The sequence below is a fragment of the Leptodactylus fuscus genome, chromosome 3, assembly GCF_031893055.1.
Source record: "Leptodactylus fuscus isolate aLepFus1 chromosome 3, aLepFus1.hap2, whole genome shotgun sequence".
NCBI lineage: Eukaryota > Metazoa > Chordata > Amphibia > Anura > Leptodactylidae > Leptodactylus > Leptodactylus fuscus.
In genome coordinates, this window is record NC_134267.1 from 120,210,503 (window position 1) to 120,236,356 (window position 25,854).

The 25,854-nt window shown below is 39.0% G+C and overlaps 1 protein-coding gene across 1 annotated transcript in view; it reads left to right on the forward strand.

Moving 5' to 3' along the window:
• Nucleotides 1-25,491, forward strand: part of RNGTT (RNA guanylyltransferase and 5'-phosphatase) — a 298,212-nt gene extending 272,721 nt beyond the window's left edge. The window contains exons 15-16 of the mRNA XM_075268207.1: nucleotides 24,321-24,444; nucleotides 24,809-25,491. Of these exons, the coding sequence (XP_075124308.1) occupies nucleotides 24,321-24,444; nucleotides 24,809-24,972 (288 nt within the window). The 3' untranslated portion in view covers nucleotides 24,973-25,491. The remainder of the gene's footprint in view (nucleotides 1-24,320; nucleotides 24,445-24,808) is intronic.
• The last annotated feature ends 363 nt before the right edge of the window (nucleotides 25,492-25,854 follow it).

Consider the following 25,854-nt stretch of genomic DNA (forward strand, 5'->3'; position numbering starts at 1 on the left):
ATCCAATTTATCTGCTGTTGGTGACCCATCCTAAGGCTGAGGGAGTGGAGAAAGGAAGTAATCTCCGGACGGCAAGCCATTTTAGTGCATTTTTGCTGGAAATTATCTCAACTATAGGAGAGGTAAATCTTAACTAGACAGTCTAACAATGTTCTAGACTTCCGTCCAGCAACAATCTGATAAATCTGGTGAATTTTAATACTGCTTAGGTTTGCACTCCCTAAAACTTACAGTATAGTGAATGTGCCCAATAGAGACTTTAAGGGGAGGGGGAGCAGAAACAGACCACAGGAGCTCTATTAGAGGAAGGACTCAGAGTCCTTTCAGTGAGTAATATCCAGAAAATGGAAGGAGTGCTGTGGAGTGAAGAGGGAATATAACGTGGTAGGTCTTTTGGTGTGTGCCGGGATTACAGAAGATGAGTTCCTATGTGAGTGAGGACAATAAGAATGAGTTGGCAGAGTTTCTATAGTGGTGAGGGGAGATGCAGTAGGTGGACAAGGATGTTAGATGGGGTTGGCAAACAGGAAACCTTTGTACCGCAGACTCTATTTTGCTGCACAGTCTGGCTTCATTGTTTCACTTGTCTGGGTCTGCTGCCTGAAAGACATTCACAGTCTGCAAGCATCAAGTCATCTTTCAGTTGTACAGAGGAATAGATGATTGAGGTCAGGAGGAGCCAAGAGAAAATGAGGGAGAACCTGACTGTTGCTTATGTTCTTACTTATTTTAATGGAATGGGTCCCATGACCTTAGGGGCTTGTTATATTGATCTAGGTGAAACTATGAGTCACATTCCATTTGGTTTACAACAATGGCGGACCCCATCCACTGGGCCCCATTCTGCAGTAACAATGACACTATTCTGACAACAGTCTTCCTAACACCTATGTTAAAAATTCTAATGTGTTATGTAAAGTAAAGTTGTATAAGTAAGATGCCAATGAGATATTTGCCAAGGACAAAGTTGCTGTAAAGTCCCTGAAGTGATAAAAATTAGTCTTTTATTTTATTTTTTTTTGCACTCTGAAGCTAGAGGTTGTCCAGGATAAATTGATTTAGATAATCTAAGCTAAACACCGCTCCCCCCCCCCCGCCTACCGTCTAAATTACGTAGTGTACCTAGAATATTTACCTAGATCAACAGGACAGTCATGTGACTGTTCAAGGCACATTTTCCTATTTTCCAGTGATGTTCTGTTTTCAGAAGGTAAGAAACGGAACGTCACCTATGCTAACCCACCCCATCCGGTCCGGACCTTCTGGGCACGGGATGTCACTTCTTCTGGGCAGATGGCATCTCCTTCTTGATGTCTGCTGGCCGCCCATGCCTGTTCAATAGAGCCAAAGTGCCAGCATGTGCAGTAGCCCAGAAGAAGTGACTTCCTGTGCCCAGAAGGTTCTGAATCGGAAGACAGGTAAATATGATGTGGTTGGGGGAGTTGAGTGAGTTAGGAAGAGATATAGTGGGGGCGGGCTATCTAGGAAAACAGGGAAGGGTGTGTGAGTGAGAAAGGGAAGGAGGGAAAGAGGGAGGTGTTGTGAGTTTGCTCTGCTTGAAGCCCAAGGCATCATTGTAATTGTAGGAAAACACAGAACAGGAAGATGCCCATGTAAACAAATGCAGAAGATGACAGGAGGTCACAGAAAAACCCATAAGTCACTCAAAACACTGCCCAAGGGGGTGCACTTATTAACCTATTACTAGCACTAACAAATCTTTTTTGTAAAATTATTTTTTTTGCTCAGAAAACCCCCTTTAAATGTTTTCCAGAAGACACGAAGTGCTTTGATTCTGCCTTTGTATAACTAAGCCTTTCCACTTGAGCTGAATTGTAAATGTTGATTACATGTCTTCATATGTTTTACTGATTCCCAAGAAGTATGGTGTAATCCATCTAAATCACAGCTCGACAAGCATTTCCACACAAAATATATTTATACATTGCTGCAATCAGCCGCTTATTATTTTGTGCATTATCTTCCATTCCTTTCACTCGTTCCTGAGCAGAATTGCCTTTTTCTGCATTAATGTTATGTTTATATTAGTCACAATAGTCAAAAGTGGTGGAATAGTCACAACGTATTTAATATGACTACTACTTTATTATTTAGGATCCTTTCGGACAGATTTATTAACACTGGCATTTCGTGGACAAGTATTAATAAAGGTTCCAACAGGTTCAGGGCACTACAGATTTATGAAGAGGCTACTGTGTGCCAGAATTGATATTTAAGCAACTTAGGAACTCGCGTAGATTTTCATTATAACTCAGGCCAGAACACTGGTGTGAATTATAATGTCAGTATATCCCCCCCCCCCCGCCCTACCACATTCGCATGATTTTGCGAGCTGGATGCAGAATGGGGGTGCGATTCACATTTGGTGCAAGAAAGGACTCAAAAGATGAACTGCAATATCATCCTTGTAAACCAAAAATTCTTGGGGTGGGGGATTGATGAATTTACTTATTGTATAGTGATAATAACATTGCCAAGAACTTCACTATACTATAAAAAGGAATACAGTGTGTGTGTGGGGGGGATTTTAGTGAGCCACCATTTGTGCAAGTTCTCCCACTTAAAAAGATGAGGTCGGCCTGTAATTGACATAGTAGGTAGACCTCAATTATGAGATGCAAAATAAGAAAACAAATTCAGAAGATTACATTGTTTGATTTGTAAAGAATTTATTTGCAAATTATGGTGGAAAATAAGTATTTGTTCACCAACAAACAAGCAAGATTTCTGGCTCTCAAAGATGTGTAACTTCTTCTTTAAGAGGCTCCTCTGTCCTCCACTCCTTACCTGTAGTAATGGCTCCTGTTTGAACTTATCAGTATAAAAGACACCTGTCCACAACCTCAAGCAGTCACATTCCAAACTCCACTATGGTGAAGACCAAAGAGCTATTGAAGGACACCAGAAACAAAATTGCAGCCCTGCACCAGGCTGGGAAGACTGAGACTGCAATAGGCAAGCAACTTGGTGTGAAGAAATGAACAGTGGGAGTTACAATTAGAAAATGGAAGACATACAAGACCACTGATAATCTCCCTCGATCTGGGGCTCCACTCAAGATCTCATCCCTTGAGGTCAAAATGATCACAAAAACGGTGAGCAAAAATCCCAGAACCACACGGGGGGAAATAGTGAATGACCTACAGAGAGCTGGGATCAACCTAACAAAGGCTACCATCCGTAACACACTACGCCGCCAGGGACTCAGATCCTGCAGTGCCAGACGTGTCCCCCTACTTAAGCCAGTACATGTCCAAGCCCGTCTGAAGTTTCCTAGAGAGAATTTGAATGATCCAGAAGAGTATTGAGGTAACGTGATATGGTCAGATGAAACCAAAGTAGAACTATTTGGTAGAAACACAACTTGTCATGTTTGGAGGAGAACGAATGCTGAGTTGCATCCAAAGAACACCATACCTACTGTTAAGCATGGGGGTGGCAACATCATGCTTTGGGGCTGTTTCTCTGCAAAGGGACCAGGATGACTGATTTTTGTACATGAAAGAATGAATGGGGCTATGTATCGTGAGATTTTGAGTGCAAACTTCCTTCCATTAGTAAGAGCATTGAAGATGAAATGTGGCTGGGTCTTTCAGCATGACAATGATTGCACTGTCTATCCATTTTTTTCTCCCCTCCCTTTTGTGACTGGTTAATTACCTTTTTTATCCATATTCTCCTACAGGATTCCTTGTTTATAAGTTATTATTTTTATGCATTGTTCTCTGTATGTTTCATTTTCACTTAAAGGGGTATTCCCACATTGCATACACACCAGTCTTCACTGCTGTAAAATCTTCTTTCTTCTTGGTTTCTTGCATCATTTGGTGGGCGGGGTTTCACATGCAACCTGCCATTTAGCTCCTCCCCCAAATTAGTGTGTAGCTCCGCCCACCCATATTGGACTATGAAGTACAGGCAGCAGCAACTCCATTCTGTGTTGCATACAGAGACTGCCTGTCTCTGCCATAATGAACACAATTGAATTAGTTAACCTGATAACTGGGAGAACAGAAGAAATTAAAGCAGCTCCCCTCCTCTATCTGATAGCAGGAAGCTAGGTCACGTGGTGTAGACACAGGAATAGCTAGATACACAGGCTCGCTCCCCTGCACTTAGCCCCTCCTCCCTCCCCCCTTAGAGCAGGCAGATACATCACTTGACTTTTGAGCAGATAAGTCAAGGGCTTTGTCAACAATGAATTGAATAAAGTAAGATAGTGGACAAACGAAGCAGTTTTGTTGAAGCAGTGTATTTAGGAAAAGTCTTACATGCACATTAACAAGCAGTATAGATAGAATCCTTGTGATGGGACAACCCCTTTAAGAAAGTTTAACTTGCTACTGTTTTCCTTACTGTTTTATTGTTGCTGTAATTCTATAATTATCTTTGAAACTAAAACAATAATTTGTTGTTACAGGGGTTTTCTCATCTCAGGTTTTCAGCTGCCCTCCTGACTCCTCTCCCCTCCACTTCCTGGTTTTTAGTTCATTGCATTACTGTGCTCTACTTTTTGTAAACAAGACAGATATAATAGAAGCACTGCTTAAAGGGATATTCCCATGACACTTGTTCACTAACCTGCAGGCTGTTGTGCTCTCTTCACTTCCTGCTTTAATCGGCACATAGGTGGGCGGGGTTTCACTTGCACGGGATTGGTTGTAAATGAAATACCACAGTGTGAAGCTGATGTAGCAGAGCTGGATTTGAGTCGGTTTGCATTACATACAGAGGTAACGTACTCCCTATCTTAGCCCTTATCAGCCAAATTCAAAGAAACTGACTGATAAGAACTCAGAAATCTCGGAGCTCTCACCTCCCCTATCTGAGAAGCTCTGCTACTTAAAAGACACAAACAGCTCAGAGCTGCTCCCAGACCCTCCCTCTCCCCCTGAGAGCAGGCAGCTACATCACTTGACAAATGAGCAGATAATCCCAAGGGCCATAGAAATGGAGTGTAAACAATGAAGTGAATAAATTAAGATAGTAGCCAAACAAAGCAGTTTTGATAAAACAATGCATTTAGGAAAAGTCTTAAATCCAAATAAACTAGCAGTATAGATAGGATCCATGTGATGGGACAAGCCCTTTAAGAATCTTATCTTACCCTTATCATGGTTCAAAAACTTAAAGTTCTGGGCAGAAAGAGTGAGTGAAGAGAATGTAGATGACAAAGAGCATCATCCCCACCTGAAGACTGTACTGTAACCTAGACAAGGAGTTGTAAACACTTAGAAAAATTGAGCTGGCAAACAGAGCAACATAGATAAAACAATGTATTGGGTATAACATTTTAGTTAGCTTAAAAAGGACATTTCACCACCTTTATCAATTCTAGTTCTTGGCATCTGCTAATAGATGCTGCTCCGATGATTCCAGCACTGTTGGAATTTATTCTCTAGCCTCCACCGTTCCTAAGCAATAAGTGCAGTTAGTTTTGGTCCCTAATATACTACTTAGGCTCTGTAATGTTGAAAGGGAAATATCAGGCAGGGGGACATAATTGTAAGCTCCAATCAGAAGGAGCCAGTGTCAGAGCTCAGAATCACACACCTTGTCTGCTCCTGCCTGACACCGCCCTCCTGACAATACAGAGCCTAAATAGCATATGAGGCACCAAACGTAACAGCATTGATTTGCTTGGAAATAGTTGGGTATAAAGAAAAAATTCCAAGTGTGCTGGATTTAGTGGAGCAGAACCTATTAATTGATCTAAAAAGCTGGTCTTATAGGAATTGGTGAAAGGTCCACTTTAACCTTACCAGTCTGAATATGATCCTTGAGATGGGAATATCCCTTTAAGTCTTATCTCACCCAAGTTTAATTGGGGTTGAAATTATCCTATTTTTCATCCATTTAGTTTAGTGCCTTTTACTTTTAGCATTGTTACATAACTACAAGACAATAGTCACAAAAATAAGATCTAAAATATCATTGCTGTTGTATCCCAATTTTTACCTCCCATTACATGATATGAAGCACCTGTTCATGCATACTATATACCCCAATATATTTTCATATTTAGGAAGGTTATACATTTTTAACCTATTTCACCAAATTTTGATGGCTGAAGTTTGAAATGTGTAAATATGAAGTAATTTCAAAGTATAAGTATTTTTTTATGAGAGAGGCTGTTTTTAAAGGACATGTAACTCAATGTATTGCCTGGCAGCAAGTCACATGGTTTATAATTTAGCTAAATCCATTTAAAATGTCAAAGTTGCAGTCAGCTTAAAGTGACCTTTTAGAGTAATTGAATAAAAAACATTTTCACTTAAGCTTTTTATATACTTTTAGACTGGCATACTTGTTTATGAAGTGTGAAACATTTTGATTTCTGGCTTAGATCTAAATTCTTTAACTATATCAAGATAAAGGAAATGGGTGCTAGACACTGACACGATGCATTTTTTTCTTTCCTTGTTATCTATTGAATAAAGTAGCATATGATACACAACCAGTTTACTGTAAAATCTGTCTTGATTGACAGGACAGGGTAACAGCTTAGAGAAAAATCAGATTACATGATCCCCATAGACATCTATAGGACAGGAGGAAGTTGGTAGAGGAAGACGCACGCACACATGTGGCTTCAGCTTTTAATGTTTGAGTGTTTTACCTCATCTAAGTACTGGATTCACAGCTACATTACTTTATACTGTTGTACTACAACCTCCTTGCTGCTGCTTGGAATTGTGCCACAGTGATATAAGAGAGCAGGATCTCCTCTTCTGAATGTGTGCAGTGTATGAAAGACATCAAAGCTGCTGTACTCTACCTACTAGTTTGGGGACAACTGAGAACTAGGGATAGAACCTAATGAAAGATAAAAAAAAAAAAAAAATTGTATAGGAGTTGTATATTTGGCCTAGAAATAGTGCTGCACACAACAGGTACACTTTCACTTATCTTTAGTTTACTGATAAAATGGTTTGTGCAGTTCAAAAAATTGCAACCGTAGAAATATCTGGGAGAAATGCCATTATGCCATAGTTTGAATCAGATAAGTTCAATATACAGGGTGTTTCAACCATATGGGCCCAATTTCAAATATATATTTTACAATGAGTTATCAAATTTTAGTAACCATTTTATAAATGTGCCTTATGTGCCCACCACCTGTTATACAGACAAATTGAGAAGATAATTGAATTCATCCCTAGTGTCTTCTTTCACTAAATGCTCCAATTGTGTTTGATGTTGTATACACTAGTTGCTAATGATGCTACAAAAACTTGGTTACAAAAAAAGTCACAAGGTACAACAAGGTCTGAGGTAGTGCCAAGTCATAGGGTCCCTTGCAACCTAATCAGTATTGAGGAAGTGTGTCATTTAGAAGATGTTGAACCTTCTGGTGTCAATGTGGTGTTGCTCCATCTTGCTGGAATCTTAAGTCACCAGAATCTTCAATAATTTCTGGAAAGAGCCAATTCTACAGCATTTCAGTAACCATATTTCCATTAAAATAGAAACCGAACATTGACCTCTATTTAGAAACTGCGTAGAACATTCATTTTTGAAAATGTGTGCTCAGGCTCTGTTTGTGTGCTAATCTCCATTTGCACATACTTAAACAGTTAACTTTAGTGCTTAGATGAAATGTTTCTTCACCACTAAATATTAAACACGGTAAGAAGCTGTTGTCTTCCATGTTGTTTAACATAGCTCCACTAAATTCTACGCAAGTTCCTTTGTCACCTGCATAAACAGCCTGTACCATGTGCAACAAGTATGGCCACATGACAGCAAAATGAGTCAACTTGTGCAGGCTACATAGAAAACACTCTTGAGGTCTTCTCATGTTTTCCTCTGAAGTGCATGGTCACTCCATTGTCATCGTCCACTCTCCACCCATGCATAAACAGTCTGTTTCATTAAATTATTGGTATCAACAATGAATGCCAAAACACCATTGAAACATGGTGCATTGCATGTCTGGATTTGGTCTTGAATTGTTCATTTGAAACTCTCATCTGGTAAGAGTTTCATTCAGGGATGGGGTGGCTTATGGTTGCTGAAATAGTAATTTCTAGTTGGGTCCATAATGTTTGCTTGAATCATTTTATTTCAACTTTATACCAGGCCTATAGTTTTGCCTATGAATTACCGTAAATATGGAAATCCATCCCAGCAATCAGCTGATCAGTATGGGCGCTTCTGATTATGAGAACAGACCAGACATAGAGTACTATGGCTATATATATCACAAGGCATCTGTTCAGGTCAATGCCCAACTCCTACATAATACTTTGACTACCCAAGTTCACCAGAACAAGAGCCACTCTTACAGGAATAGCTTTCCATTCTGTGTTATAGGGCTGATCCCTAGTGGGGCGTGGTACCCACCCTTCTGATCTGAATGACTTAATCTATGCACAGTGTAAGTTCTTATTTCCATTTCCTCTTTAGGACATCCGTCTACAAGGTGACCCTCGATTGCCTGTTACTAGGACAGTGTTGCAATATTTCTCAGTCTTCCATTGTTTTCACTTAGAATTATAAATGCAGTAGTCTGACATTGTCACAGTCTATGTCTGGATTTGCAGGACTGTGTCCTTTTAATAGCCTTCAGAAAGTGATCCACTTGATGTACTGTACGCTTTATTTTTCTATGCAGGGAAATGAGGATGAAGCAGTAATTTGCATTCTAAATCAACGGATTAGCCTTCATTAGCCCTTTGCTGAGGTTTTGTGCTGCTTTACTGTTCTTCCTGCAGAGTCCTAGTTTATGATGTAGATGGAGCTCCGTTCTAGTCTTATGGGAATAGTTAATCATATGGCTGTAGTTAATTATTCTTTTAACATCATTATACTTAATTATGATACATATATCAACTGCTGCAGCCACATGCTAGGAAGTTATGTATGTTACAAACAGCTGGCACATTAATAGATGCTGCTTATTGCTCAGTTCCTTTATTTATCTTGTAATGGAGTAATTGCATTAGTAAATGTCTGAGTAATGTTATGTTACATGCACATGAGCAATGGCTGACATTCCCCTCGCTCGCCGCCTTGACAGAATTACCTGGCCTACACGTCATCTCTATTCTAAGCAGGCCCAGACTGATGATCTCGATGTCTGCTCGTAAAGGGCACATCATCACTGGCCAACCATTCCTGTAACCTAACAGACATACTGGGTACGATAGTTTCCCGTTCCGAGGGAGAGCGCTTCTTATTTTTAGTAGCGTTGAGTGATGCATTCTTACGCAGTATAATTAACTACCTACACAGTTGCTGACTATTCTGGATTCCATTCTAGGAAACTAGCCAACTAACACAGACCTCCTCCATCTTTTTTGCTGTGCGTTGGTGCTTTTTCTCATATTTGTGTTTGCAATTAATTAATATTATCGGCATATTCAATTGCTTTGACAGGAGGTGGCGTATACTTTTTTTTAACCACTTATTTGTTCTTGGGAGAGAATCTTGCATGAAGACATTTCTACCACATTTTTGTTCCCCAGATTTCTCTGTTTGTACATGGCAGAAATAATAAATACTATTGCCTGCTGTATTGTTATAAACTGTAGCAGATTTAATAGCTTGCGTTTTGGATATGTCAGCCTGCAACATGTTCTATAGCATAACCTGTATCTGCTATATCATTTTAGTGGACAAGCATAGGTGATTTTTAAGGTTTATAAAGTAGCTTTTGCTCCAGTATATTCATATGCAGGGATTTATATTGTAGATCATTTTCAGAATAATACCTATGTTCTCACTGGTTGACTTTCAAGTCTTTGGTTGATAAAATAGGATTGTAAAGCAGGTAAAAGAATACTTCCCTCCTGCTCGAATTGAAGTCTCTAGTGTGATTTACTGAACACAATTACACTGGTACAGCAGGTTTGTTCCTGAACCTGTAATAATCCCGCTATGCTAACACAAATGTTTAACACCATATATTTTATTGCTGCGGGATGTGATAAACATAGTTATTAAGAAACGTACATGAAGGAAGTTGTATTTATTTTCTCCCTTTTTCTTTTTTTTATTCAGTTAAATTGAACCTGAATATTGTGTTACTGTAGCCTGTTCCTTAGGCAGATTGTATCCGAAACTTCCTTTGAGGTGAATGGGAGGCAGTCTTTTCAGTGCAATGTTTTTTGGGGGAGTGTTGGTTTATTTTATGATTTTGGAGTGGTTTTTGAAAAAATGCAACCGAATCTTTATTAAATTCCTAAGGCTGTTGAAACGCTGCTTTCTTTGTTGCAGATTTTGCTGTGGTATGTTTTTGTTTTTTTTTTAGCCAATGCCAGGGATGGATTGAGCAGAAGGGATAATTATATAAAGCTTCCTTTATATTTCCTATTTCTCTTGAAGCCATTCTTGGCGTCGGCTCAAAAAAAACAAAGCAAAATCTGCAACAAAAAAAGCTGTGTTACCGAACATGGGAGGCTGATGCCCCAAGTTGCAGAAACACAGCTTTTTTTGTTGCAGAATTAGTTGTTTTTTTCAGCCAAAGTCAGGAGTGGATAGAGAAAATGGTAGAAGTATAAGTATTTTTTCTAGAGTTACCATTCCATTTGCAGCCATTTTTGACTGGCTCAAAAGCCGCAACAAAAAGCTGCGTTTCCACAACATGAGGCCTCAGCTTAAGGGTCCATTCACACGGAGAAAAGTGGTGTGGAATTTCAGCGCTGATAAAAAGGCCTCCCATTGACTTCAATCGGTTCCTTTTTCTGCTAACAGAAAAAGGAGCCCATTGAAGTCAATGAGAGGCTTTTTTTTCAGCGCTGAAATTCCACACCAAATTCCTCACCATTTTCCTCCGTAAATGGACCCTAAAGCTGTTTTTTTTTTTTTTTTTTTTTTTTTCCCCCCCCCTGCATGACTGGATCCCCTTAAGGGTATGGCCACACAACTGAATTTGGAGTTGCATTTGAGGTGGATCCCACTTCACAATAACCTATGATAATTAGTTTGCCAGGTTAGTCCAATTAAGGGAAACCTACTTAGGCTGAGGCCCCACGTAGCAGAAACGCAGCTTCTTGTATTGCAGATTTTGCTGCACTTTTTTGAGCCAAACTTAAGATTGGCTACAAAAGGAATGGGAAATATATAGAAGTACTTATACTTCTACCATCTGCTCAATCCACTCCTGGCTTTTGATCAAAAAAATTGTAACAAAATCTGAAACAAAAAATGCAGCATTTCCTCAACATGGGGCTTCAGCCTTAAAGGGGTAGTCCCATGTACACAATCATATCTATATTGATAGATAATTAAAAGTTAAACATTTTTGTAAATATAAGTAATTAAAAATTCTGCAGAGTTTTAAAGATTTTCTCTAATCATCTTAGTGGTGACAGTCTGTTGTCTTGATTGGTTGCCATGGATACGACCACCAATGTAGAAACTTTCTATGGTCTGGGACTTGTCAGGAACCCAGCTATGATTTTCTTATTGTAGCTGGGTTATCAGGCAGGGGCACTACATGTATCAGAAGATATCTCGGCCACCATAAGGAAATCATTGCTGATTTTATGATGCTAGAAAGGTTCTGCATTCATGGTTGTATCCACTGGCAACTGGTCAAGGCAACAACTTGTGACCACAAGATATTTAGAGAAAAATCTTTCAAATTATGAAAAATGTTTAATTACTTATATTTGCAAACATGTTTAACTAATTATCTACAAATTTAAAAATGGTTATGTCCATGGGAAAACCCCTTTAAGAAGGAAAATCTACATCAGGGGTCAGCAACCTTTGGCACTCCAGCTGCTGTAAAAGCACAACTCCCAACATGCTCTATTCATTTCCATGAGAGTTCTAAGAACAGTAGAGCAAATATGCATGCTGGGAGTTGTAATTTTACAACAGATGGAGAGTTAAGGTTACCTACCCCGATCTACATTATTAAGCAGGCGACAAGTTTCAAACAGTATGTGAAAGCAAAAGGATCTCTCTGCTGCCAAAAGCATCAAATAGAGCTTAGCCTCGCACAGGGTATAAAAACCTTAGATGCTTGCATTTGTGCATAAACCTACTATTTGGCTTTCCAATAAAAAGTGCTCACAAGCAGAAATGGTTACAGTGGACCCAGACATACACGAAGTCTACTTTTGAAACAGTCTTGATGGTCTATATATATGGCGTAGTAAATGGATGGATGGCGGTCATGTCTCAACAAGGCTGTGACATAGGTAAAGTGATGGCAGAGTGATGTTTCAGGCGGGAATCATAGGGAGAGCGCACGTAGGCCCCTTTAGGGTCCCTGAAGGTTTGAAAGCGACTTATATAAAGTATATAGAGTTTCTGACTGACCTCTTTCTTCCATGGTACAAAAAAGAACAACTGTGCCTTCTGTAGAAAATTCATCTTCATGCATTGAAAATGCACCATCTCATGCAGCAAAGAATACCTCTAAGTCATTGACTGCTATGGGAATGAAAGGAGAGAAAGTCATATTGTGGCCACCACCCCTGATCTCAACCTTGTTGAGAACCTTTGAAGTATCTACAGTCATGGCCAAAAGTTTTGAGAATGACACAAATATTATATTTTCACATGATCTGCTGCCCTCTGGTTTTTATGTGTGTTTGTCAGATGTTTTTATCACATACAGAAATATAATTACAATCATATTATGAATAACAAAAGCTTATATTGACAGTTAGAATGAGTTAATGCAGCAAGTCAATATTTGAATAAGCTGTTTTCCAGATGTCCCAAACAATCGAAAAGGGGATACATCAGAGAAAATGACTTTACCCCAGTCCTCAGCAGTCCACTCTCTGTACCTTTTGCAGAATATCAGTCTGTCCCTGATGTTTTTTCTGGAGAGAAGTGGCTTCTTTGCTGCCCTCCTTGAGACCAGGCCTTGCTCCAAGAGTCTCCGCCTCACAGTGCATGCAGATGCACTCACACCTGCCTGCTGCCATTCCTGAGCAAGCTCTGCACTGCTGGTAGCCCGATCCCGCAGCTGAAACACTTTTAAGAGACGGTCCTGGCGCTTGCTGGTCTTTCTTGGGCGCCCTGGAGCCTTTTTGCCAACAATGGAACCTCTCTCCTTGAAGTTTTTGATGATGCGATAGATTGTTGACTGAGGTGCAATCTTTCTAGCTGCGATACTCTTCCCTGTTAGGCCATTTTTGTGAAGTGCAATGATGACTGCACATGTTTCTTTAGAGATCACCATGGTTAACAGAAGAGAAACAATGATGCCAAACACCAGCCTCCTTTTAAAGTGTCCAGTGGTGTCATTCTTAATCATGACAGATTGAGCTCCAGCCCTGTCCTCATCAACACCCACACCTGTGTTAATGGAGCAATCACTGAAATGATGTTAGCTGGTCCTTTTAAGGCAGGGCTGCAATGATGTTGAAATGTGTTTTGGGGGATAAAGTTCATTTTCTAGGCAAATATTGACTTTGCAAGTAATTGCTGTTAAGCTGTTCACTCTTTATAACATTCTGGAGTATATGCAAATTGCCATTAGAACAACTGAAGCAGTAGACTTTGTAAAAATTAATATTTGTATCATTCTCAAAACTTTTGGCCATGACTGTACAAGCAAATGATCTCTGGATGGTTGGCTCTTCACATCAAAACAGCAGCTCTGGGATGTTATTCTGACATCCGGTGAAGAAATTCAAGTAGAAACTATCCAAAACCTTACAAGTTCAATGAACACAAGAATTGTGAAGGTGATCTCAAAGAAGAGGTCCTATGTCAATATATAACTTGGCCTGTTAAGATGTTTTTGGTTGAAATAGCTTTTGATCTCAGTAACTGTGACCTCTTAATGCTGCAAATTTAACAAATGACCATTTTCAATTCTTTACAACCTATCAAAAGTTTAGAAACTGTTGTGCAATATTAACTTGGAACAGTGGATTTTGATTTTTTAATTTGTGAAACAAAATGTTATCGTTGGGATGTTAGTCCAATGAAGTCTGATTTATTCTGTAATGGTTAAAGATTTGAACATTATACGAACTGTCATTTGCATAGACCATTTAGAAAATCAGAGAAAATTCTAATTTGCATAATAGTTGGAATCATGAAATGCAGTGTAGTGCAGACCTTGAATGTTTTTTTTTATGTAGGTGTCAGAAAGGTTATGACAGGGTAAATAGCTGGTTTCCCAAGCTTTTATAGTGAGGTTTCTTTTTGATTTACAAAAGCATATTCTGTAGATGTTCCATTAATGGCTAAGATTAGAATTACATTTTAATTTCTAATAAGTACACTTGTATTCCAAATAAGTAGAGGTATAGTAAAATTAAGTAATGTGATCCATATTTTGTGATGTGGTTTTATAAAGATTGATCAAAAATGGTTTAAGGGAAACAATGAGAAGTTTCCTGTAACAATCTATTAGATTCTATCTGCACTCTTTGATGCGAGCAGCTTGTACTAAATGCATAGAGGTAGCTCCCAGTGTGTGCATTGTTGTTTGCATAGGCCCTCTTTCCCCACATGCAAGGTGTCAGACCCACATTTACCAGGTATAGGCCAAAAGGGTAAAATACGTTTTCTTTAGACTCTCTAACTTTCATATGTTCCACCGCGTTTGTAAAATATTATGTAAATTTTGTTGCTTTTTTTATGCTTTGGCAAAGAAAAACCAAACTGCCGAAATCATCAGTAAACTAAAATTTAAAGAATATGGGGCAAAAATGTCTTTTGCTTTCTTACTTTTTTTGCGTTCTTTATAGATGAGCCCATCCTGAAATCCAAGGCAGCACTTCCTTAATGAAGGTTAGGCTAGCCTGGTGCTAACCACTCCTATAGCATTAAGCATTAATGTTTTCATTTTCATCAATCTATTATTTTCTCTTTTAATTGAGATGACTTGGCATCAGCGCCTAATAAGAAAAAAAAATCAGTACTGGAAGAATTCCCAACTTCCATCTGATGTAGCAGCTCAGATGAGCTTGTACAGTTATATATTCTATTCTAAACTCCATAAGAGACCTTGTTCACGAGAGAGGTTTTCCAGGTTTAGGGAGTAACATACAGTTTTATAAAAAAGGGTTTGCAATTAAATTCATTGTGCTGGTATCTCATATTGGGGATTACAATATAGACAGATGGTGTGCAATTTAAATTTGTATCAAAAGGCAACATCGAGATTCATAAAGAGCCTTAAAATTAAGACCTGCCAAGACTAGAATGACTTACAATTGCAAATTACGTTCACACAAAGCAGTATTTATTAGGTAACAGAAGCTGTCAAAGCCAAAATACCATTTGTTCGCAGGCTTCCTCCATGGTAAAAGGGTCACAAGTCAAAGGTAAAAAGTATAGATTGAAATGATAGCAAGTGATGTAAGGTTTAAGTGCAGGCATTCATACCTATCAATAATCCGGAATGACATTGGCCAGGTCCCATTTAATACTTAATCGAATCTGCAGTGTCACAAGAAGTATCATTATAAAATTCTGGTTAGTATTGAAATGAACTCAACTGAAGAGATAGATGCACTATTTTATCTGCATTATAATACCTCCATTATTTCTATTACATTCCTATACACATTATTAACATTGGGTGGGTGTATAAAGAGTGTCTTATGTAGATGTTAAAGGGGTTCTCCCATCTCAGCCTTTCAGCCAGGCTGTATGCAGTGTCTGCTTCTCACTTCCTGTATTTCTCTCTCTCCCTCTTGCTGAACAGGACAAACAACACTTCTGCAGGTTAGATAATCTGCAGATTCTTGTATAGAACAGAATCCGTGTTATCTATGTGTTTAAGATAACAGACTAGGCATTATCAGCAAAGTGCAATTAGCTGAATGGATTGTCCTGTCAGCACTGAGTAAGTGACATCACTTGTCCTATTTGCCAGGACTGTGGTTATAGGAACGCAGTGTATACAATGGGAGTAATAAGGTCACATAAGCAGGCAAACAAAGCAGAATTTCTGAAGCAATATTTTTAGGAAAAGGCTTCAATTGACATAAGCTACCAGTATAGATAGGATCCTTGAGATGGGACAAACCCTTTAATGTGTGTATCCACTTTTGGCATACACTGTATAAAGTGAAATTGCCAAATATATAGTTAAGAGAACTTACCCCAATAAAAATATGCCAATTGTGAAATTCTATTCTCCAACTATAACACTAATCGGAATTTATATTCTGTTTATACATCTCTATAATACACATCTGAATATACATTTTAATTAATCCTGACTAGGTGTAGTTGGCATTTTGTAACATTAATGTGTCTGACGCCTACAGCTGAAGAGGAACAGGCTTTTTTTTTTATTTATTTTTTTATTTCTATAGGCTCCGCACCAAACACCTTTTTGAATAGTGAAACGGGAGGCAGCAGTTTTTGCAGATTTTAGAGTTAATTGAGAAATAAAGATGCACCACTGACCCAGATTTTCATCCATATTCATTTTCCGTACTGCCAAAAAAAGATGATTAGGGAGCACAAAAGAAAAAAAGTAAATAACGTCATGAAGAAATATGATGTTTTCCTCCTACATCATTAACTAAATAAATTACTGTAATATTTAATGTCTACTATGCAGTTACACAAATGCCTATTTCATCTTCCTAAATGAAGGAAAGACTTTTTCATAAATCTTTTAAAAGTGAAATAAAAGTGTTCTGGTGGATGCAGATCAGCTCCAGGGTCTCTTCGCCTTAAGAATATTTTCCCTCAAGGGAAAGGAAATCTGATTTCACTAAAAATATTAGCAAAAATTGCCCCTCTTCTGCCCCACTTCCTGATCCCAAGCAATGTATAAAACCTTGGATCACCTGAATTGTATGTGGAAAAGGACTAATGGCATTTATTGCCATTTATATATTACCAGTAGCATAATGTAATAATGAAACGTGTTTTGGCTAAATATGGATAAAAAATAAACTCACCATTAATATAGAGAGGAGTGCTACACATTGTACTGTAGACTACTATCTCACAGAAGACTATTATCCAAAGACAAGTGAAAAGGTACAAGTTTGTAGATACCATACAAACTGGTCAGCTATCACATTAAGACCAGCTTTCTGATCAATTCAAAACTGCTCTCATCTATCTAGGTGTAGACTCTGCAAGATCCTCTGGTGTCTGGCATGCAATGTTAGCAGCAGACCTGTTGTCTTGTAATTTGTACGGTGGGGCCTTCATGGATCAGACATTCCACAAATGCTTGATTGAAATGAGATCTGGGGGTTAAAGAGACCAAGTCAACACCTTAAACAGTATGGCATGGTTCTTGTAAGATCTTGAAGGATGTTTAAAGCCACATATGCAGGAAACTGAAGCATTCAGGGTCAGTGGACACGTAGTTTTTTGGCGCTGATTTTGACACTGAATCCAACTCAAAATCAACCTCCAAAAAAAGCCTCCCAATAGAACTAGGATTTTTTGGAGGCTGATTTTGAGATGTGTTCAGCGTCAAAATCAGCGTCAAAAAACTACATGTGCACTGACCCTCAGGGGTACAGATTATCACAAACTGGGTTTTCAATGCCAAACTTAAAATGTCATGCAACGCCAAAGGTTGTTCTTAATTTATGATGAGGCGCAGGCTTTGTTATAAATTAAGCATGTGCTCCCTATTGGTCGGGAAGCAATGGGAGCTCTCCTTAAACCCTACCTATAGTATTGCCCTCATCCTTTTTCGCATATATCTTCCATGTTCTGTCATATTGGATAGAGAAGTGGAGGCATTCAGACTTTTATGCTGCCCAAAGAGGGTGCAGGTCTGACTTTACTATTGAGCTTTCATGTTGACTTAGGTGGTTCACTGGAATCATCCGTTGACTCTTTGTCACTAATGAGGGACCCCTGACATGTTCCCCTATTTTCCCCTCTATATGGAGTAGCTCCTTGCTAAGGATCTTGGGCCCCAGGATAGCTTTATCCAGACACGGACCTTCAGAACACTTTTTTTTAGGAGTCTAATTCATTTTCCTATGGCCTATGATATTTACCTGACCATGTAATACCTTTTTTGACTTATTGTTCCATACCTGCATTATGTTTTGACAGAAATTTGGATTTTGCACCTTGCTCAGGAGTGCCACCCCATTTTCCACCCATGTTTGTTGTTTCTGTCTTGATAAAAACGGATTGAAACTTTAAATTCAGCACGTCTTCCATTATGTGTGTGCCAAGACTGAAATCTACTCCGTACCATTGCAGCGTGTAAATTTCAGCCATAACATACACCAAAATACTGGTGTACATAATCATAAATCTGCCAGGGTCTATGTCACGACACCTTTTCGGAAACGGCTGAAAGCAGCGTAAAATGCCATTTGCACAAAACTATTTGAACAAATGGTATTTAAAAACTTGCAAACCTCAGGTTTGTGATTTTTTTTTATATACTCCAGAAAGGGGTTAGGAGCTTTCCCGATACCTTTCTAATGTAGCCATGCGTAAAAGTAGATTCTTGGCTGTTCCAGCTGAATTAGCCCCATGTGTCTTTGGTTACAGCGGTCATGTCATTGTCTCAACTTGGTAAATAATCACTTATTATATGACACCTTTGACACATTATTGCCTGCTGCCATTTATATAGCCTTGGAGGAGTTTTGTTGTGTGCTCTTACATAATACATTCAGTAAAACTGGCATGTACTGAAGAGTCGCACATTTTTTTCTTACACAAAAGCAAATTTTGTGACTCTTCTGCTCCAGAAAGCTGGCATAGATTGTATAATAATTTCAACAGATTTAATAGCTAAATTCTAAATGTAATTCTTCTGTTTTTCTAGCCTTTATGTTCACTTTATTTCCTTTCAGAAACCTTGTTCATATTGTTGTTTCTTCTTTACAGACTACTGGCATTGCTTACGACAACTTTTTGGCTTAAATTGCCTAGAAATGTAATGATGCAGATATATCTGATTTGCAATCACATATTAGGAACTCATTTAGCACACATTACAATAAAAATCCACCTGTTCATTTCCAAATGTGAATAGCCAGGGCAACAGTTCCAATAATAGAAAGTACTGATCTCCTCCAGTGAATGTAATGAAGGGAAAAAATCTGTCCCTTACTGCTCTTCTAGCTGGTCTACCATAGATTATCAAATGTTGTGAAGAGCTGAGTTGGAATGGGGATTGATCACAAACACCAAAATTAAAGTAATAAACTACTAATTTTATGTAAAGTTTTCATTTAGCTATTTTGCATGTGATATAATATACATTGCTTCCTGCCTGATGTGAGTTTTGTCATAATCTCCTCGATCTCTGCTTCAGCTCTATAGGATTAGCTAAGGTAAACTCAGATAAACTTGGTGACCAATGTAGGTAGCTCTACACACCCTGATGGAGGGTCCCCCAGTGATCTGGAGAGCAGGGGACTGAAAGTCCCCTTAAAAGCTCCTCGTGAATTGAGTGCGCACGCACTTAAATGGCCAGGGTTCCACTTGTGTCTATGGGGCTACAGATGGTGCTGGAGATTAAAGTCCTGGCAGCCCTATAGTGGTAAATTGAGCACCACTGACCCAAGGAAGCCTTAGGGAGACTTTTCAGACTCCAGTCCTCCTGACTGCTGGGTGATCCAGCAATATGGCCTCCAGCGATTGGACACTTATAGCTTGTCTTATGGTTAGGGAATAAGCGTCCATAACAGCACAACCACTATAGTGTATTTTGAAAAGCACTATATATATATATATATATATATACTAGAGGGAGGACCCGGCTTCGCACGGGTATATTACATTTTATGTTTGTGTAGTGGCCCCATAAGAAATGTCCAATTTTGCACTGGTGTATTTTGTATGTGGTTCCTGTGTATGTCCATAAGCGTCATGTGATTATGTGTATCTCATTTTGGATATCAGTGAAAAACCTGTGATCATTTGTTATGGATACCTGGAGTAAAGCTGTATCTAATCCTTCCCCGTGTAGTACTGTGTTTAGACGCAAGTATCTAATCCTTGTTGGTGTGGTACTGTGTGCAGATGCACATATCTAATCCTCCGGCGTGTGGTACTGTGTGCAGATGTGTGTATCTAATCCTCCCCCGTGTGGCATTGTATGAAGAGGCACGTATCTAATCCTCCGGTAAATGAAACTGTGTGCAGACGTGCATATCTAATCTTACGGCATGTGGTACTATGTGCAGACGCGCGTATCTAATCCTCTGGCGTGTGGTACTGTGTGCAGACAGATGTATCTAATCCTCTGGCGTGAGGTACTGTGTGCAGATGCACGTATCTAATCCTCCCCCGTGTGGTACTGTGTGCTGAGACGCGTATCTAATTATCTGTCATGTGGTACTGTGTGCAGAGTCATGTATCTAATCCTCCAAAGTGTGGTACTGTGTTCAGACGCACGTATCTAATCCTCCCCTGTGTGGTATTGTGTGAAGAGGCGTGTATCTAATCCTACGGCATGTGGAACTGTGTGTAGACGCACGTATCTAATCCTACAGCATGTTGTACTGTATGCAGACGCGTGTATCTAATCCTATGGCGTGTACAACTGTGTGAAGATGTGCGTATCTAATCGTCTGACATGTGGAACTGTAAGCAGACGCGCGTATCTAATCCTACGGCATGTGGTACTGTGTGCAGACGTGTTTATCTAATCCTCTGGTGTGTGGAACTGTGTGCAGATGCGTGTATCTAATCCTCCCCTGTGTGGTATTGTGTGAGGAGGCATGTATCTAATCCTGCGGCGAGTGGAACTGTGTGTAGATGCGCGTATCTAATCCTACGGCATGTGGTACTGTGTATTGAGACGCGTATCTAATTCTCTGGCTTGTGGTACTGTGTGCAGAGGCTTGTATCTAAACCTCCAAAGTGTGGTACTGTATGCAGACACACGTATCTAATCCTTCCCTGTGTGGTATTGTGTGAAGAGTCGCATATCTAATCCTACGGCGTGTGGAACTGTGTGTAGACGCGCGTATCTAATCCTTTGGCGTGTGGTACTGTGTGCAGATGCATGTATCTAATTCTTCCCTGTGTGGTACTGTGTGCTGATGCGCGTATCTAATTCTCTGGCTTGTGGTACTGTGTGCAGAGGCATGTATCTAATCCTCCAAAGTGTGGTACTGTATGCAGACACACGTATCTAATCCTCCCCTGTGTGGTACTGTGTGAAGAGGTGCGTATCTAATCCTACGGCATGTGGAACTGTGTGTAGATGCGCGTATCTAATCCTACAGCATGTGGTACTGTGTGCAGACGCGTGTATCTAATCCTACGGCATGTGGTACTGTGTGCAGACAGGCGTATCTAATTCTCTGGCGTGTGGTACTGTGTGCAGATGCGCGTATCTAATCCTCCCCCGTGTGGTACTGTGTGCTGAGACGTGTATGTAATTCTCTGGCTTGTGGTACTGTGTGCAGAGGCATGTATCTAATCCTCCAAAGTGTGGTACTGTGTGCAGACACACGTATCTAATCCTCCCCTGTGTGGTATTGTGTGAAGAGGTGCGTATCTAATCCTACTGCATGTGGAACTGTGTGTAGACGCGCATATCTAATACTACGGCATGTTGTACTGTGTGCAGATGTGCATATCTTATGCTCTGGTGTGTGGAACTGTGTGCAGATGCGTGTATCAAATCCTTTGGCATGTGGTACTGTGTGCAGACGCATGTATCCAATCCCCCGGCATGTGGTACTTTGTGCAGACGCGTGTATCTAATCCTTCGGCATGTGGAACTGTGTGCAGAAGCGCATATTTAATCCTCTGGTTTGTGGGACTGTGTGCAGACGCGTGTATCTAATCCTCTGGCGTGTGATACTGTGTGCTGATCTGTGTATCTAATCCTCTGATACGTGTATCTCAGTTTGGATATCAGTGTTGGGTTGTGTATGTGGAGTGACCATGTGTATTGCAGTTGGAATATGAGTGAAAGACTTGCAGGTTTGTATTGGCTAAGGGGGGGCATTGTGTTTGGAATGCTGTATCTCCGCAACGGTACGTCCGAGCGAGTTGCAGTCTCGTCTTAAACCTTCCCGGATACCTGAAGTATCTCTGTGCCAAATTTGGTGAAGATCGGTCCAGTCGTTTGGTTCGCATTAGAGAACAGACAGACAGACAGAAATTCATTTTTATAATATAGGGAGATACATATACTTTTTGCAACATCTACTTTCTTGCCCTTGTGGTGGCATACATTGTATATAGGAAGAGGCTGGAGGGAATGGAGGTCGCTTCAAATTAGTGATGGGAAATCTTTTTCATTTTGGAGATTAGTTAATTAGTTCGTTAGTCCATTATTTCTCTGGCTCTGGAATATTTGCTGAGACACAGAACACCAAAACTGTATACTGCAAAAACTATGCACTGTAAAGTGTGAACCCCATGAAATAACTAATCAGAACAACAGGTAAGAGCAGTGTGAATGTAACCCAAGTGTTTTGTAAAAATCTACTGCATCTCCATGAGAATTGATCCCAAGCTAAAAGACTACATGCCATTAAGTAAAAAGTTTTATCTGATTTATATGCATAAATTATAGTATAAGGACCATGTAACATCTTGAAAAGATAAAGACTAACGTTTTCTATGCCAGTCTTGATAGAGGCCCCCACTGAAGCTGTCTGTGCCTGAATTATCAAGAGACTCTGAACTGGTGTATAACTCCTGTATAACTCATGGAAAACGTAGTAGGGCTAAAATTGTAATAGAGCTGTTCCTTCTGTGCATCGTGGTAGCAAAGACCACAAAAAGCTATTTTTATCACGAAGTGCTATTCTTTTGATAAACTCTGCCAAATCTGGATTTTGCAAGAATTCCATTGAGGTACACTGTGTCACATTATATCAAATGTTAGCAATGTTTAAGATATAGTAAATCAATCAGAGCATAGAATGTACAAATTCCAGGAGGATATTACTCTGGTCATGGACTGAAGCTATTATAAAGATATCCTTATTGAGCGCTCTATAGCAGCATCCTTGTCTCGTCGTGACTAAAATGTTCGCTTTTAGAGAAGATCTACGTTGCATTCTATGTGAACGAGAGCCCCAGCCACATGGCCTATTTAATTATTAATTCAGTGGATCCATTGTGTTCCTAATTGGCTTAAACACGTGATAAGCTAATGAAGCCTGTGAGGCCCGATAAGCTTAATTGTTCAAAAAATGGGTTTCAGATGCAAAGATGGAATTATTAACAGTACAGCGACAAAGAATATTACGCTCATGAAGTTTTGTATGTTTGTGTTTATTTTTTTATTTTTTTTACACAAAATTGTGTTTTTTTTTTTTGTTTTTTTTTTTCCAGTTTCCAGGTGAAGTCATCCTTTGTATTAACCTTTTATTACATATTGAGTAAATCTAGTTTCAGATCACATTTCCCTTTAGGTTTAGTGTGGATATACAGATATAGCATAGTTAACATAAACTTCTGCAAGTGCTGTGGCGTGATATCTTATCCCAGATGACGACAAAAACCAACAAGAAGTCATTACAAAAAAAAATGTTTCAATAACTTAATTACCGTGGTAAAATGATAAGTCCTAGCAGTTTATCCAGTTGCAGAAGTTCGGGTTAACTCTGCTACATCTGTATTAGGGATAAGCAAACTGATTGATTTGATCAGAATCGGATTCCACCTGAATTTTCCAAAAGTTTATGGAATTATGGAAAAGCAGTGAATTACATAAAGAAAATCTGTATTAGGTGAGCCATACAATGTTTGCTGTCTCTCCCTTAGTTTCAGACTTCTGAGTGTTGTGTACATGTTTATGATAGTAGTCTGGAACATGACCGTAATCACTACTTCTACCTCTGTAGGATTAATACCATAAATATGTTGCAATGACCTGGACAATGTAACATTTCTACTTGAAGATTAATAGTGTAACATGCATGCATTAAGAGCTATGATCAGCTAATCTGTAACAGGATGATTCATATGGGTCACTGCATTGGCTGATTCTAGCTTTTTTCCTCTAGAAGGTTTGCTCTCCCGGTTTGCTAATGACTAGCCGTTGAAGTATATATAGATGGATAATAATACTGATGAATGGCTATGGTCCGATGCAACAACTGCATAATCGTCTTTCTATTTTTAGCCATTAATACAGACTAGCAGAGTTCTGTACATTGTGTTTAGCAAACCGTAGATTATTGTAAACCAGTTAAGTGTAAAGAGAATATGTAAAATCTAATCTGTAGCTTTTCTGCAGATCCCAAAGCACGGCCATTTAAAGTACTGGCCATAGACCTATTCATTGTGAGCTGTCAGTAGCCATGTTTCTTTGATCCTTTCAAATTTTAAGACTGCCGTACCCGAGCATCTTCAGTCACTTTTGACAACTTAAGAGGTTGCAGAGCATATAGAACTGTAATGGTGAATTTGAGAGTACATTCTTTTTCATCATTTCTGAACAGGTGACAAAAGACTTAAAACAATATGACAATAAAATCATAGAGTGCAAGTTTGAGAACAATTGCTGGGTCTTCATGCGACAAAGAGTTGATAAAAGCTTTCCAAACGCTTATGAAACAGCCTTGGGTGAGTACCAATTCTGTCTTCTAGTAATAATACTGTATCATTATATTCCGCAGCATCTAATACTTAAACTGCTTCCATGTTTAATTCACAAGTCTTATGTGTATACTTGATCCAGTACTTTATATAAGCTAGATATTATTTGTGTATGTTGATTCATTATATCTATATACAAGATATATAGATATGCAAGCCTCAAAAGATTAAGTTCTGAAATCTGGAACATAACTTGAAGCTTTTACATACCAATGTAAGATTTGTTATATTGCCAAACCTGTATCAAGCCATTTGTGTAGTTGCATATGGTTTTGTAGTACTTTCTACATATGGCATATACCTAAATATTCCCTTTTTTTCCTCTTTATAGCTGTATGTAACAGCATCCAGTATCCAGTAACTAAGGAGATACTCTTTGAATTCATTGATCGGTGCACAGGAGCAAATCAGGGGCAAATCAAAAGAAATTCTCTGGATCCTGATGCTGAACTTATGCCTCCACCTCCTCCTAAGATTCCTCGAGTTCCCAACTGAAGGAGAATTCTCTATGAGGCAGAAAGACTTCATCCCAGACAGGGGAAATCCTAAGAACCTGCTCATGTTACATATTTGCAATAAGGACTTTTCCACACAAAAAGCAACTTTTTGCACACTGACATTTTAGCTCTCTTACAAGTACAAAGATTACTTCTTCCCAAAATGTGCATCAAAGACTAAGCGTGTCTACTTTGAATCTTACATGAAAGTGCATAGAACCCAAAGCATTGCATTTTAGACTTTAAAAGACTTTATTTTTGCAAGATGCACAAGCAAAAACTGTCAGATCAATAAAAACACCTTTTGTGTTTTCTTACCAATTTGTTCATGTAGTAAAACAGTAAAGTTGCTTTTGTCCTTCCTTTTCTTAAAGATCTTTTTTATTTAATTGACCATTGATAATTTAATGTACTTTTCTTAAGAACTCCTTGTTTTGAACAAAATATTGATGCGTTAAATATTATTTCAGTTGTATAGGATAAGACACCATTGTCTGGTTTTGCCTGTTTTAAATCTTGCTGCAAATTTTGAATTAAAAAAAAGTGAAACTTTACATTCTTGGACATGCTTAGTGGTTTCTCAGATGTGTCAAATTCATGTACATAATATATCACATGCGATCAAATTTACATTACATAGACTGGGCGTAGTAACAGTTTCCAGTGGGGCACACAGTTTCATGAAGCATATGGGGGAGGAACAAGAGCTCAAGGGAAGGGAAAGGGAATCCTAGTCAAGGAAGTCTGAGTAGTCAGTAGTGATCAAACACAGAAAAAGTAAGGACAGAAGTATCAAAATAGCAATGGCAGTGACAGTGATTTACTTTAAAGTATGCCTCCAGTTAAAAGCAACTATTTGTAAATAGTACAGGTGAATAGT